General features: G+C 37.6%; 1 protein-coding gene across 3 annotated transcripts in view; it reads left to right on the top strand.

Moving 5' to 3' along the window:
• Window positions 1-1,900: 1,900 nt before the first annotated feature.
• Window positions 1,901-17,293, top strand: part of LOC149560743 (putative disease resistance protein At4g33300) — a 30,619-nt gene continuing 15,226 nt past the window's right edge. The window contains exons 1-3 of one of the 3 annotated variants that reach the window (XM_089824777.1): window positions 1,901-2,624; window positions 2,732-3,135; window positions 6,407-7,870. In XM_089824777.1, coding sequence (XP_089680903.1) covers window positions 2,423-2,624; window positions 2,732-3,135; window positions 6,407-6,433 — 633 coding nt within the window. In that variant the 5' untranslated portion in view covers window positions 1,901-2,422 and the 3' untranslated portion in view covers window positions 6,434-7,870. Of the gene's footprint in view, window positions 2,625-2,731; window positions 3,136-6,406; window positions 7,871-10,927; window positions 11,448-17,293 lie in introns of those variants that run through there. The other 2 variants (XM_089824778.1, XM_089824776.1) reach the window with 2 other exon arrangements.

Genomic DNA, 17,293 nt, shown 5'->3' on the forward strand with positions numbered 1-17,293 from the left:
AAACTATCATAATTCATGATATTAATATTCGATGAAAGGAGATTTCTATCATGAAATCTATAGTTTAGTTTATGGGATGAGATTGTGTATAATTTTTTAGCATCAGTGTCTTAGATCATATTCTATGAGGCATCATTAGAATGAGAGTGAAAGAGTGCAAACTAGTATAATTTGTTTATGAGTTTATTTGTGTATTTTGTTTGGGTATCATGGTTATGCAATTGATTATTTCATTTATTCTTGTTTTATAACATTCCTATGATGCATTATAGAATTTGATTTGAAATGTTAATGTTTAAAAGGCATACACAATCAAATTTTAAAACAAGTAATCATATATTTTATGCACAATGTATGCAAAAGTTTTCTTGTCTTAAGAGTTTTTTTGATTATTGTATGTCATTGGGTTTGTTGGGTATTGATTTTTTTGTAGTAGGTTGTATTACCACAAAGGATCAACTTGCAACAATTATCAAGTCTTTGGGGAAGAATCTCACTGAAGCATAATTGAGTGACATGATTAATGAAGTGGATGTTGATGGCAATGGAAAATGAAGGTATGTTAGCAGGGAAATGTGATTTTATGATTGTGGTATTCTAGGAAAATGAAATGAGATTTTAGTGTTGGTTAATGTTCTTTTTATATGAGATTTTTTAGAGATTGATACAAATGAGGAATTAAGAGAAGCATTCAAAAGTGTTTGATAAGGACCAAAATGGGTTCATTTCATCTTTTGAGATCAATCTCATTACATTTTATTTGGCCCCTTTGTTAATGTTTCTTTATAAGTACCATAACATCTGTCTATTTAGTATATGTTTATCTATGTTCAACTATATTTCAATTTATGTTTGAGTACCATGAAGTAAGTCTAATTATTATTTACTTATTTATGTTTAAATACCACTGTAATCTCCATTGTTAGATTCCTTTGTAATATTGGGACAATTTTCTCATGACTTCAATGTGTAAATGCATTTTTCTTATAAATATCCTTCCTCTCAATAAGTATCTTGATACTCTACACAATTGCATTGTTGTACACTAAGGGGTATTTAAAGAGGTAAGGAAAACTTGTTAGCTATAGTTATTTTATTTATAGTTTAGTCTTTTATGCTTGATAGTTAATTAGAATAATAGGGTTAATGATTAGGTACCACAATTTTGGAATAACATCAATCATATGTAAATCAACTATGCCTTATAATGATTCATCATAGATGTATTCTTAATGAAGGATGAACTGCACATCCTAAGAAAAACCAATAACAAGAGGATATTGAGAGGAATTATGTACAACACAATTTGTCTTTACGCTTATCCCTTACCTTGTTTGTCTTGGCCATAAGTTCATTATTTTTAGATAGGAACAAGATTATCTACCTAACGATACTGAGCATTGACACATGCTCTTGGATATAAAATATATCATCCATCTTTATTTGAATGGTTCTAGCAGAATGTTGAATGCTTTTAGTAAGGCCCCTTTCTAATGCTATAGTGGCAAATGTGAGTGAGTGTCTAGTCTATTCATATTATAATTAAATATTTTTTGGTATAATAGTGAGAGGATTCATGATTTGTTTTTCTTGATAAACTGTTAATGGTGCTAAATGGTTATGTTTAGTGTCACACTTCAAAATGACTAATACTAATAGTTGAAATATAATGTATAATTTAAACTTTACAAATGTGAAAAGTTAGCTATAACCAATTATTTAACACATTTGTCCAATAGAAACTTTAAAAAAATTACATTAATTGTGCGACTTCCAAGGAAATAGAATGCTACTTAGGCTAACTTAATTAAACAAGTGAAAGTTTCCTTCACAAATGGTGTTCGCAAACTTTAGTTTCGATGCAACTACACATACAAAGTTTGGTCCATAAATTATGTTCATAGAATTCTGTTTTGATGTTCTCATACATACATTTTGCTGTGAGAGAGAAATTAAACTTGATCTTAAAATTATTCCAGACATTTTTATTTTAGGAAAATCTAATCGATAGATGATACATATTTTGCTCATAATTCCGTGCAACATCTGATGGATTCCACGAAATTTTCTCTTTAGATCTTCATAGAATTACTGTAGACAGACAGGCAATACGGCCATTAAGTTCAGATCCCGGCAATGACCATCACAAAATGGGATCTTTTGCTTATAAACATCCGAAGATTAAATGGATGATACCGTACAACGCGTAAACCCTAATAAGCCTACTCCCTTGCGCAACATCTTCACGGAAACTGAGACGAATGTTCGTTCGGCCGCGTCTATTGCTTCCATTAAAAGGTCATATCGAAAAAGCATTGGAAAGCGAAGAAATATAGAAATAAACTCTGCCCTATCAAGTTTCTAATTGCAGAAAAGGATTTGTTATTTTTAGAAACCCCAGCAAATAACCACAAATCATTTAATGGACAGTACTGAAATGGAGGAGGGTTGTACAGATATTGTTCAAGGGAAATTTCAATTTTATGGACGATTGAAGAAATGTACCGGGCATCTCAATGGATGTTTTGTACAGCTCAAGATGGCAGTTGTTGGGTTGAAGGGGATGGGGGGTGCAGGCAAAACCGTTCTGCTGCTGATTCTCCGCAATGATCATCACATCAAAGGTATAATCCTTATCCTTACAAAGGTGATCATTATAGTGCCCTGTTTTGGTTTGTTTACAACTTTTAAAGCATGCTCAGGTTCTCACGTGTTTTTCCATTGATATCAGGATCCCTCGACAACAATTCGATCTTCATCACACTTTCGCAGATCTCGGACCTACAGAGAATTCCAGAGACTGTATGGGTGAGGATTGATGGAAAGAAGATGCAAAAAGTTCAGAGCTTGGAGGATTGGCACATGCTGCAGACGATTTTGATGCAACCCTACGAAACTCTCGTGATTTTGGACGATGTTTGGTCGAGAACAAATTTGGAATATTTATTATTTGAAGGACCAGGACACCAAACTTCTAAAACAAGCAGAGAAAGTTGCACTATTCTCAGAAGCGTGTCTAATCAACTGTATCCATTGTCATTCTTTTGCCGAAAGGATGCGCTGTCACTTTTCTGCTTCTGGGCTTTTCGACAGGCATCAATTCTAACCTTCGAAGATGCAAATCTATTGAAAGAGGTATTTTTTGCCCTCTTTAAGTGATTTCGTTTAGTGGCTATTATATCATAATTTGCTTTTGATTGTTCAATCGATTCTGATCCCTTTTTAAGATATATAGTAATTATTTTGGAATATATAGTGAAAACAATTTTGAGTTGGAATGGGAGAAACATGTATTAACAGGGTGAAGAGGTCATGATTGCCAAACACGTAAAATGATATGAAACTTACTTTCTCATGTGTAATTTAAAAAATATAAATATAAATGTATTTTAATAAAAATAGTAATATATTATTGTCAATATTAAGGATGAAAGTAATTGCTATGGTCAATATTAAGGATGAAATTTTTTATTCATCATTTTATTATTTTCTAAATTTTTAATAGTAAGTTTTTATATTAGTAATAAATAATGTTGTTTGGAAAAGAGATCTAAGAATATTTTCATTATTTTATAATATTAGGAAAAATATTTCAGACAACATTTAAACAACAATACAACAATAATCTAATGTCGTCTCACAAAAGGAATAGGGAAGAACAAACATGGCTAAGGTCTCATTAAATACGTAAGATCTATTTTCATAGATCTATAGGTCCGGTGAAACAAAAATAATCTTGTTACAAGATTATTTATTTAGAATCTGTTTTTAAAAAATAATTGTCTTTAATTTTCAGAATGACATATTGGGACTATAAATTTCCCAACCAGATTGGTCATTTGGTTAGCCATTTGTCAATTAGCTAATATTCTATGTGAGATCAATTCTTTTTTTTTTTATTAATATGACGTTCCTTCTTAAGATAAGAGTTGGGAGCTTAATCAAGTTTTCGAAGTATCATCTTTTAATCTGAACTGCACTACTAAATTCATGAAACCATCGGTTTAATATAATAACACCCATTGAATATATTTTTTTGGAAAACACCATGCATAATATCTTGACCTGATTGACTTGGAACGATAATATATCTGTTAATTTTAATTTTATGTAACTCGAAGCTGAATCTCTTTGGAAAATTCTATATGCTTTACCAACGAGACTCGGTTAAAACATGATATGTTTGGCAGGGTTCCCTTTATGTGTCAATAGGTTAACTTTCTAAGAATAGGATTCTTGTACATTTAGAATCTTATCAACCTAAGGATAGAATTCTATTTGATTATGAAAATTGGAAGTATGGTTGCCAACTAATATTGTGTGGAGCTCTGTACTACATCTAATAATTCTACTTGCCCTCTAACTGATCTTCTGATAAATTTTCATTATATTTATTGGATTAAAGGGGCACACAGAATATGATGTGTTGTCACTTATTCTAAATCTGAGGAGAAGCTCTTTAAATGAGGAACGTAATGTGGTACGGGAGAGGGCAAAAACCAAGATTTCAAAGGAAGAATCTCTATCAAATTTTCAGAGAAAAAACGGTTTGTTCAAGGATACATGGGGAAGTATCCCCTGTCCCCAGAACCCGTCCCTGTCATTTCCCTGCTTCGGAAAGAGGGGGACATAAAGGGAATGACCACCAACTATTTCCGTTTGTCACAAATTTTGGAAATGCAAGGAAATATCCCTAGACATGCCATCCTCAAAATGGCCAGGGGATGCTGAAATGTCCCCCCATTCATTCCTAGGACGGCTTGCTGTCTGTTACTCCTCGGGACAATTTTGGGCTTTAAAAAAGTTAAAAAAAAAAAAAAAAACACTTGCCTTTTTCATTCTCTTCCCAAATCATCAATATGGGAGCTCCACAATCACATGCATTTGTTGTAACACTAAAAAGAGATCAAAATAAAAATGTATCTCTTCTTACCTTTATGACTGATGCAATTTTTAAAGACCAGTACAACACCTTTTATTACTGATGTAACCTTCTAGAATGCTGGAACAACACCTTAAATGATTGGATGACCTTCTAATGACTGGAACAACACCTAATATAGCTAATTTAACCTTCCCAAATGCTGGAACAACACCTTGTATAACTGATATAACCTTCTGATGACTGGAAAAATGACATTTTTATACAACTGCTGTAACTTGTGATTTATTTACATATTATCTTGTTGTTATTAACTTATTGATATCCATCTCTCTTTCCCTCTTTTAAACTATTATCTTCTTGTTATTAACTTATTGACATCCATCTATCTTATTACATTCTGACAAATTCACTCACACACATACATGCATCCACACACATATACACTGCTGGCCTCTGATATCCCCTATTATTTGGCCCTTTAGGAAACGTCCTGGAGTCGCATCCCCTGTTGTCACCACTTCCCTGTCCCCAAAGCAACATGGAACATAGAGTAAGCTAGATATATAGATTTCAAAATTGATTTCTTAGACCATATTGTCAAAGGATGCACCCTAGACGTAGGCTTCTTAGTAAAGGATAGGGAAATCTGTGTGAATGCACTATTAGACATTTGGGTTTATGGTTGGAAGCAGAAGAACAATCCATTTGCCATCTTGTCAGAACTTGTAAGCAATATCCTATTAAACTTGACTATCAATCCAGGGCAGTCACACCTTTCATATATTGATATTCTTGCTATCAGTTTTAAAACATAAAGTTGATGTTGTAGCACACTAGCACGTACCAGGACCAGAGAAGAAATCTCACATGGAAATGTCTCAGAGCTATACTCTTGTCAGCCTAATGTCTTGCAAAAAATGCCCGTATCCACAATACCATGACACTGCAGTTCCAAAAGAGCATGTTTCTGATGCCCAGGAAAAGGGGTGCTTTGCCAGGAAAATGAAAGTTGCTTAATCAGAGCATTTGATACTCAATTTCTTTCAATTCACATCGACCTAGATTATTCCAAAAATCACATCAAAATATAATTCCACCCATTTTACCAAATTATCTTAGCTATAATTTTCAATTTCTGCATCATTGTTCTTGGCAACTTGGTTTCCATATATATAAAATTATTTCTAATTTACATGAAAACCTAGGAACATCCGAATATGGTGTTGATAGTCTAGTCACTTGTTTAGGGGGTAGGCTTAAAAATCTATGTTTACTATTCATAATTTTGTGAAAAATTGGATGCTCTTGTCCTACTATCTAATCAGGAGGATTATACAACAATACTGCCCTTAATCAAAATCTGTTTTTAATAATGTAACCTTGAGCACACTTGTCCGCTTGCATTTTTCCATTTTATTCATTCAATTTTAATATGATAAGAATTCAACCCAAATAATTAGCATTCAAAATCTAACATGCACGATGATCTCATTCGAATTCCTTTCTGAATTGTTCATGCAGGCCTCATGGAGGAAAAATGCTTGCTGAGATAAAAAATCATGGGGCATAGGCTCTGTTGTTCCTCTTATTGGACAGAACACTTCTTCCACCATTTCTGAACTTAATGAAGAATCTAATACTTCTCGTGATATTCAGTTATGGTACGAGAAGGGAAACAATAAAAGGTCTAGATGTCTTATCTTCACTCAATCAACTCAAGAGGGTCCGCTTAACTTAATGAAGAATCTAGTACTTCTCGTGATATTCAGTTATGGTACGAGAAGGGAAACAATAAAAGGTCTAGATGTCTTATCTTCACTCAATCAACTCAAGAGGGCCCGCTTACAGAGTTTGATTGCATCTTCTGTTCAAAATCAAAGCACAGCAAAGCAGAACTCAAGGAATGCAATTTTCATGCCTTCCCAGAAGGCCTCAATGTACATCCACATTGAACAACACGTTTTGAGATTTCAAACTGTATCACTGCAGCAAATGGGAGGAGGTACTCCTTAGTATCTATTATATGCCCTTTATTCAGATGTGGTCCATTGAGCTTGGGGATCCGGGTTCCCTAAGATTGTTAAGATTATTGACATTTTGGGTGATTGCAATTCCTGGACATTTCATTATATGCAGGGTTGAGAAACTTCAAGAGGAAATAGGTCAATTAAAGGAACTGAGAAATTTTCATACGAGAGAATGCTGAGAAGGTTGCCTGGAGCTATTTTTGGACTAAGCTCCCTTAAGTTTGTTATATGTGATCAGAGAATTGGGAGGCAATTGTTGCATGCCAGAAAGAATTCAATTTTCATGCCTACGCGAAAGGCTTCAACGTACATCCACATTGAATAACATCAAGTTTTGAGATGTTAAACTGTATCACTCCAGCAATTGGGAGGAGGTGCTCCTTAGTATCTGCTATATGCCCTCTATTCAGATGTGGTCTATTACAAACAACCACCTCATTCAGAAGTTGTCTTATGACCTTGGGAACCCGGTTTTCCTAATATTGTTAAGATTATTGGCATTTTGGGCAATTGCAATGCCTAGACATTTAGAGGAAATAGGGGAATTAAAGCAACTGAGAAAGTTTCATATGGGAGAATAATGAGAAGGTTACCTAGAGCTATTTGTGGACTGAGTTCCCTTAAGTTTTTTATCTTTGATTAGAGAATTGGGATGCAATTTTGCGGGCCAAAAACAGTTCTTCTGTGGAGCTTGGATTTGACATTGACTTATTTTGTTACCGCTCAACCTAGAGCTCATGTTACAATCAACTTGTCAAGAAAAAGTGCATACAAGTTACACTACTATTTCAGCCTATAATTAGGCAGTTAACATACTTTACTAGTATCTTATCTTCCATCCGAATCCAGCTTTTCTTTTATAAAATGGCTACAAAGTAGGTATCTATAAATGTGTTTCCGGTGTCTGGACTTGAATTATATTTGACTCCGTTGAATAGACTGTCGGCATTTCAAATAAGATTATAGTGGTAAACAAAACTTCTCAATTTTCAAATTTTTAATATAATAGGCTCGGTAGATACAAATTTGCTATGCATTGCATTTTTCCAGAAGAAGAGCGAGAAATTGTGATTAGAACCATTTAATCTATAACAAAGAAAGTGAAACGGACCCCTTTTTCCATGAATAATTGTATAATATTATTTGTTAAACAATAATATTACACATTTAAAAAAAATATAGATGCATATTACACCCAACTGTCTGCATGGGTGAAATCTGAACTGTTTAAAAGGACACAGCCTTTAAGTGGTGAAATTATACCGCTAGAAGATGACGGATATCGAGAAGTCGCTGTTATTTAGTTTGCTTGATATAGCAGGGTCCGAGTTATCGGAAACATGCCAGGAAGTATTGGTCACTCTATTTTCTTCTATTGACAAGCTGAGAGTCATGAGTAGGTGTGATAGCCAAAGCAATTCGAAGAAATTTGCTGGAATCAAAACTACTATAAAGTAAGAAATGAATATCAATAGAACAAGTAGTTACCTAGTTAGAATTACAATTAGTAGAAGCATCATCCCATGGTTGTGACGTTACATTTCTTATCTCTAAGAAATATAATGGCTAGAAATATCGTACTGGATGCAGACACCTCAACTATGCTAATAAGTTGTGAACTCCTCTATGTAACTGAAAACTCTTCTTTGGCTGCAAGGAAAGTTCATGCAGTGCTGGAAATGTTGAGAGAAACAGATCTAAGATTAGAAGCCACACTCAGGTTGGCCTTGGCTTTTGTTTGGTGCAACCCCGACTCATCCTCGTTATGATAAGTTGTGGTTTTCAACAATAGGGTTCAATCTCAGTCTCATTTGGTGATCACCTTAGGAGTGTAATGTTGAACTTATCCAAACTGGATCAAACATCATGTGGATCAAGCATCTCCTCTTTAGAAGATGTTGTAATTGTCACTCAATGGTATTTTCATCATGGCAACTATTTGATCTTCTTCTTCAATGCATTGAAGTTCTATCTACTCAACTTTGGATTTCGACTCTTTGGTGAAATCTACCATAGGGTTTATCCCTGGCATGCCCAATATTATGTTGAACTCTCCTATGACATAGAAGTTGCTGAATTTAATGCATACATCTACTATATTTTTCAAGTTGTTGTGCTCAATTGTTTATGTTGAACTCTCCTATGACATAGAAGTTGCTGAATTCAACGTATCCATCTACTATATTTTTCAGGTTGTTGTGCTCAATTGTTCTTATATGATGAGTGATTCCAACCACTTATTTGAGCTTCGTGACTATATTCTCGAGCCCCAATAAGACCCATAATGTTACCGTGGGCTAATCTTTTCAAAGTATAATATAAATCAATTGGACAATATATCATAAAATCCATGAATCACTCAGAATCTCATCAAAGATGGTGTTAGGATGGCTAAAAACTCTCCACTCTCATCAATCGACCGCCGTTTATGACTAGAAACATCAAATACAGCACAGGGTCATAATGTAAGAGCTGCAAGTATGACAGACTCCTGCAAACATTGACCATGTGATCGAAGTAGAACTGGTTGGCCACCATACATGGACACAAAACTCTCCATTAGAAGTTACATACATTTTCTTATGTCATAGAATCTTGAAAAGCCACTTGTGTGACTACTATTCTTACCAAATTTGATTCATTAAACAATGGTAGTCTTAGAAACAATCATCTTCGTAAAATTCATTAGAAAACAATCATTCATCCAGCTATTTCATAATAATTAAAACTGAACTCTTGCATCTTTAAACGTGCTACATAAGCTTCAACACTTAAAGCTAATAAATTCGATTGAATCAGTTCAGTACAGTTCGTTGGATGACAGGCATACCCGATTATGCATCAAAAATAAAATACCAAATCCTTGTGCAATTCAGATGCAGCTGTAGATATCTGTTTGCAAGACTTTATTAGATGTGTTGAAGATTGTTACCTGCAACAACTTATTCATGACTGGTACAGTGGATTTACAGTCATTCAAACCCTTCTACGTTTCTTTCCAAGGTCAAAGTAGACTTTCCCAGCGCTTGAAATCACCTTCCACCTATGGTGATGCCTTCAGAATAGAATAGACAATTGTAATAGGCCTGGTTTTGCATCCAGAACCTTCCACGACAGGGTTTTTGCCCTGAAAGTAGATTGCAGCAACAAAACAAGTTGATAAATAAAAACATGCCTCTTCCTTTCCTGCGATCATCCTATATCCTTTTTCCAGTGATCCAAAAAGACAGCCAGTTCTCATTCTAAAATGGACTTAGAATTAAAAAAGAGAACGTTTTAATTTTTTTCTCAAGTGTATCTTATCTTTGGCAACTGGATGCAATGCTGGAGAATCAATTCAATCTTTAATCAAAGTGACTGCCTTAAGTTGGGGCTACTTACAATGACCGAAATAAAGCAGTCAGTTAAGTGATTAAAGTAAACCCAGCCCCACTCACTCGTCTCCATTTATTTCATAAAATTGACCAAGAAGGGGAGACAAATCTAAAACAGACTTAGCAAAGTGATTATTGCAGTTTGGCGCTTAAATTGAGAGGGGACCTTACAATAATGTGGTTACTGATAAAGTTGATGGCATTAGTGTTAGGGCTATAAATTAGGTCCATAGCTGTTATGGGAATGTTGTTGCTATCATGAGGATGATGTTGAATAATTGTTTTCATCGATGTCAAAGGAGTGATGGTAAAAGGAGTGTCAAGACATTGTATCTAAAAGAGGATATATCACTTATCGTGTCATTTCAGATTTACATTTTGAGTTCACTATGGATTGCAGTCTTCATGGATTGAGTTGGGATGTGTCTATTACAGCATGTTGCATCCATTCATGTTTATGGAAGTGATCCGGAAGCCTACACTGGAATATTTAAGTATCCAAGCAGTTTGTATTCTCCACTTTTTATAATGTTTGGGGATAATGTCTTGCAGTTTGAAGAGAGAGTATGACTACACATTTCATAATCATCGAATGTTTCCACATGCTATGTCTAACATTCAGCAAGTTTGAATTATTACAGGAATCATGCGGCCAGTGAACTTATCTGTTTGTTGTTCCGGCTTGATACGACAATAGCTTGTGGTGTGTGCCTTCTACAGATTTCACTTGGATAACAGTTATGACCAGTTAAGATTACATTGGGATCTGTTTTTGTGTTCGATCTTCTGGCAAGACATGTGGGCTATTGGACCTAGCTTCCTACACATTTGATTTAGGGCATATGTTGGTGGCCGACTAACAGATGTAATAATCTTTATTGTGGGCTGATGATTGAATGTAACTATAACTGAAATGCATATGCATGAAACTTTAGAATTTTTCCTGGAATGTTGGAATGTAATGAATGTGTGCTTCATAGGGAATCATCCGATTAGCCAAGAAGTGCAAAGCTGTGAGTTACATTCTCTGTCATTGTAAAGGTTTATTAGGAGATTATTTTCTATGTAGGAGAGTTTACTGAAGGTTGATTAGTTCAAGTTAATGTGAAAGGCCTCAATTCATATCATACTTAATACTGAGATTGAAGTCCTGGTTACTAACTTGTTCCTCATATCTTGGCAGAAGAAATTTGATGTAATCAGTGGGTTGGTTCGCACATATACCATGTTGATGTGTCTGGTAGGTTGGCACCTATTAAATGATTGCAAGTTTTTCATTATTTTGTGAGGTTTGATTTGGGCAGTAGATCCAAAAAGCTATTCTCACCGTGGTTTTTCTCTATGTATATCTGGTGTTCATGTGTGTTTATGCAAGTTTTAGGTATTGTTTAACTATCACTTCTTGTGAGGTTTGCTAGAGCTGCATTAAGGTCCAACGGCTCATGGAGAAAGTTATTAATGTTAAGAAAAGTTGCATAACACCTCATCATCGCTCAACCTCCTTATGTTTTGTTACGATCTTCCACAAAACATCCAAATTTGAGATCATTCAATCATGCTTATGTCGTACCACTCTAACATTCATGTGATTATCTCTTTGGAATCTTCTTGTGTTTCCCCCACTCTTCCAATAGGGACATCATATCCCCTCAAATCATGATGATAATCTCTTCTCAATGGTAGTCTTACAAATGAAGTACAAGGTAATGCGGCTCTAGATGAGTCACCTTTGTACAACAACTATAATCAACAAACGATGAGTCACCTTTGGATGAGATTCTAGTCACTGCAAATTGATATTCCATTCCCCTTCCCATCACAAATCTTGGTGTTTTCTCTATGATACCTTGAAGTACAACCTTTTTGCTTTTGGTTTCCATTTTATAGCAAACCTTCCCATAGAATGCACCTAATGGGTGTTCCAGTGTTAACCATTTGTGACATGTACTTATCCCTTTAGGATTTGTGATATGCAAGTCTTTGCATATTCTTTGCTCACCTATAGTGGTAACCATTTGTTTTTCTCCCATGATGCCATAAATTTGTAGTGTCTCGTTCTTCACGAGTCCTCCAACTTGTTTGTAGCTTGATACCCAAAACGTCATACCAGACTTAGTGACAAAATCTTGAACATCAAAATGAACACCTTTTTTTACTTACCTTCATCTAGCATGAAGCATGCTGGAGTGACGATCTCCACATGACCATTACCCCATGATCTTGTCTTCAATTGTGGTACGTGACTACGAGCAATCTTTAATCAGTGAACACTGATTCTTCATAATGTGGTCAGAATGTCCAACATACCCATTGTGGTTCCTCCTAAACTTACTTCCATTTCAAATGGAAGAGATGGGGAAATAATAGTAACATCAATAGCTTTATTTGTTTTGGACCTCAAGAGTTTACTTGGATATCTTAAGGAAAAAGAATTTTGAATTTAAAACACAGAGTCCACACACCCTATACATCTAGTTTTATGCCTTTCTCTCTCACCCCTTTCGGCATGTTTTCCATGATAACGAAAGTTTTGTAGTGACATAAGAAGCAAAAAATTTGAAATAATTTCGTATGTCAGGCTGTGAACAACATACTTAACCTCTTTCACCTAAAGAGAATTTATTAGTCTCCACTTAGGGATAGCCAAAACATTCTCCTCAAATGCATACTCACCACTCAATGGTTCACCATTTGGAATTTCAAAATGTAGTGAATGATTTGATTATGATACATTTTCTTTTATTTCAAGTTCTTTGCGTCCAACAGGTGGCACCTTTTCTGCCTTCCCTTCATTGATATTTTGTTAACACATGCAATCATTACAAATCTAAGCCAGCTTCAACTTGCTTGTCCGATCCCTCTTGCTGTTGCATCATGATGTCATGTGGATTTGAATTTGATTGTTCCTCAGTTCAGATTACTTCACTAGCTTATTTTCATTTTGATTTTCATCTTTCCTTTTTCTTCTTTCTGTCCTTTACCTCTTTTCTGTCAAAACTTCAATTGTTTGCATATGTAATCTGATTTCTGATGCATTGATTAAGGCTGATGTAATCTTTCATGTAGGTATTGATGTCATATGTTGTTGGGTTTAGCTTTTATTCTTCCAGTGTTGATTCTTCTATGAAAAAACTAGCCTGGACAGATCTTGGTGCTGATCAAATCGGATCTCGATAATTATTTGTATAATTTATTGCTTCCTTCAATGATGAATTCCTGAGTAGCATCCTACATATTTAGCATCATCTGGGTGATCAGATGACACATTTTTTTTGTCTCTGAATGAAAACATCCAACTCTTCTCCTTGATCTGCTGTATTTTTTCTCTTATCTCAATCGCTCCCAAATTTTACTGTTTGGGTTGCATACAGCCATGAAAAACCTGTGGGCTAGCAGCATCTAGAGACTCTAATATCAATGTATTGGATAATACACTGATGGCTGAAAGAGATGATACAGGCTATTACATGGCTCAGAGACAAAGGGGTTTTACACTGCAAGTCTGCAAGCAGTAGCAGAGAAAATCAGAAAGAATCGACCTTGAGAACAGATCACAAAATTGCCTTTATAGATCAGGCATAACTGAAGATTTCCGCGTTACATTCACTTCTTACCTACTGGCATTAACTTCCCATCTTGAGAATCCAATCGGGGATCTAATTGAAATCCTGGCCTGCATACCGAGAAAAATTTCTTTCTGAGAGAGCCTGGAGAAGATAGAAACGGCGCCACAACATTCCCTGACATGGTAGATGGATCGACCGGATGGGTGGAGTGTCCTTATGTCCTGTATTCATTCCTGGTAGGTCGAAAATGATCGCGAAGATCAGTTCGCAAGATACATCGATCGTCTCCACATCTTGGTTCATGAATCATCCTAGCCTATCAGTCGACCCGATTTCTTATATGCCGACTAGGCCACGCGGGCCAACCATAATCCTTTGTTTTGCCACCTGGAGAGTCCTTCTGCGGTTGACCGCCTTCATCGAACTAACCGCGTCACCCTACCATCTAACCGCTGGCCGTTAGCTAATTGCCACGTCGAAAATCGGACCCGCGAGGACACGTGTCAATCGGGCGCGATGTCGCCATGGTAAAAATATTGCAGCTTCACTAAGGTGACATGGCGCCTACCGTTGATCTTTTCTCATCCGACGATCACGAAGACTCGTCTTGACCTCCCGTAACCCTCTGTTTCTATTGATTCGCTGGGCCTGCTAATACGTGGCGTCCTCCTGTTGGTTTGTCGGTCATCCCATCCTAACTGCTTCTGACGGCATGAAATGCAGCCCCGCCAGGACACGTGGCGCACGGGCGCTATGTCGCTGATGCTAAAGTCCGGGCAGTTCCCGATGGCGAGATAGCGCCAGCCGTAGATCTTTGCAGATCTGACGATCAGAGCGACATCGTACTTCACTCGCCGTCCCTTCTGAAAACTACTGGGCCCATGGTACGCCGTGTCCTGACATATACACATGGCATCATTTGATTGGTGAACCCGAGACTTGATCCATAGAATGGCCACGCGGCGGATGGGCGCTATGTCGCCATGATAACATCTGCGCATCTCTGCCATAGCGAGATGGCGCCATCCGTTGATGCAATCAAATCCGACGGTGGAGATCATAAATCTTGACTGTGCCAACCGTACTGATAGAGACTCCAGCCTGGTTACACGTGGCGGTTCCTTACTGGCCCAGCGGAACACCACCAGGCAATCTTGCGACCTGGCTTCACAGGGTGATCACGTGTCGACCAGGCGCCATGTCGCTATGGGAAAATCGAGGCTAAATTCCCATAGCGCCATAGCGCCCAACCGATGACATGTCCCTATCTGTGCGTGGTTCCTTTTGATTCGCTGCCGTGGCACCGGGCTCCGCCAACTGGACAGATGAGGTACATAATGGGGCCCAATATTTTGTCTGAAGCTCTCGCTGTTTATTTTCTCCGGCCCGCCAAACTTTACCCGACCGTCGCAACATTTTTTCGGCAACGTGATCCACCCGCCGACGTGAGCATCTCTGCCGGGCGCTATGTCGCCATGGAGATTTTCCGGTTGGCGTGCGATAGCGCCATAGCGCCTGCGGCGCCGAAAAACTTTCCCGACCGCCCTCCGTTGTAGCCCAACCGCCGGGCCCACCAAACACGTGTCAATCGGGCGCGATGTCGCTGATACTATCTCCCGTGCAACTTCCGATGACGAGATCGCGCCGACCGTCGATCCATCTAAAATCTGACGGAAGAGAAACTTTGGCGGGTCGGGGCATTAAAATAACAATTTTTTAGGCTAACCGTTGAACAAGTCGTGGATTTGAATTTGAGTCTTTGGCGGTAAAACCAGAGGTAACACTTCTGGCGACTCGCAGGGGCATGAGCTTGCTCAATGCATGACCAGTGCCTGAGAATGATCCATTGGGCTATGGAGTCGGAAAGAGGACCAGGAGGCACAAAGCTGAGAGTTGCAAGAACCCTAACCCTTAAAGAGGAAATCAAAACATTAAAAACCCTTAAGGTTCTAGCTCTGCTTCTATGATTGGAAACAAAAAAAAAAAAAAAACAGGACCTCCTCAGCAGCGTGAGACATATCAAAAATGACTCACGAAGAGAGCCATGTGCTCGTGCACTTATTGCAAAACAGAAACAAGTAGGAAGCAACTGGATTAACTATGTACATGGATTCACAACCCTTCATAAACAGGGCTTCAGATAGATCCCATTGACTGGAATGGGTAGAATTTCACCACTTGGCCTGCTTAGTTGGAATGCGTTGGCCTGTTTGCAATTGGAAATCAGATAAGGGCCACTCCATAATGGGTCAAATTTGGAGTACCTTTCCTGGTTTTGCTCTGTCTGAGTCCCACTTGAGAACTAAATCTCCCTCTCTGAAGATTCTGGCCCTTGCCTTCTTGTCAAAATTCCTCTTCATTTGTTGCTGGTGAATCTCTAGAGTTTTCATTGCTTTGTTTCTCTTTTCTTCCAACTCAATTAGTTTTGCCATTCTTACTGACATGGCATCATCTTCAACCAGTTCCAGCTGATGAGCCAACTCCAAGAATGGGAACTCCAATGAGATTGGGAGTCTAGCTTCCCTACCATATACTAGCACAAAAGGTGAATTCCCAATAGATCTCTTGGGTGTTATCCTATCAGCCCACAGAGCAGTCCTTAATTTCTTGTGCCAGGTCCTCTGATTGTCTTCTATTGTCCTCTTCATAATTTTGATCAGATTCTTGTTGGAAGATTCAGCCAAACCATTACCCTGAGGATAGTAGTTCGATGATGTGCTCAGGTAAATATTGTGATTCATGGCCCATGCACAAATTTGGGTTCCAACAAAAGACCTGGCATTATCTGAGATGATAGTAGAAGGAGCACCAAATCTAGATACAATTCCATCAAGGAATTCAACAACTGATGGCTCTGTGGCATCCTTCAAGGCAACTGCCTCTGTCCACCTAGTGAAATAATCAGTAGCAGCCAAGATCCATTTATGACTTGCACTAGATGGAGGACTAATGGGGCCTATAAAATCCAACCCCCACTGAGTGAAGGGCTGATCCACCTGAATAGGATGAAGAGGAAGAGCTACAAATCTCTGTTTGCCTGAGAAAAAAGCACATTTCTCACATTTCCTCACATACCTGTAACAATCATGGAACAGAGATGGCCAATAATATCCAGCCCTCATGATCTTCATAGCGGTTGTTCTTGCAGAGAAGAGGCCGCCATCAGGGCCATCATGGAGTTCTCTAATCACCCTTTCACCCTGATCCTCTTCAACACACCTCAACAGGGTCCCATTAAAATCCCTCCTGAATAGGATATCGTCAATCACAACATAGGGAATGGATTGTAGTCTATATTGTCTTCTTTTAGTTCTGTCCAATCCCTGAGGGTATCCATTCCCTAATAAGAAATTCTTCATGTCATTTATCCAGCTCCTTGGACCGTCAGTGTACCTTTCCTCCTGCTGCTCTGCTATCACCATGGCAACTTCTTCATTTGAG

The sequence above is a fragment of the Cupressus sempervirens genome, chromosome 4 (genome assembly GCF_028749045.1).
Source record: "Cupressus sempervirens isolate cs-2001-9-10 chromosome 4, ASM2874904v1, whole genome shotgun sequence".
In the NCBI taxonomy this organism is placed as follows: Eukaryota; Viridiplantae; Streptophyta; class Pinopsida; order Cupressales; family Cupressaceae; genus Cupressus; species Cupressus sempervirens.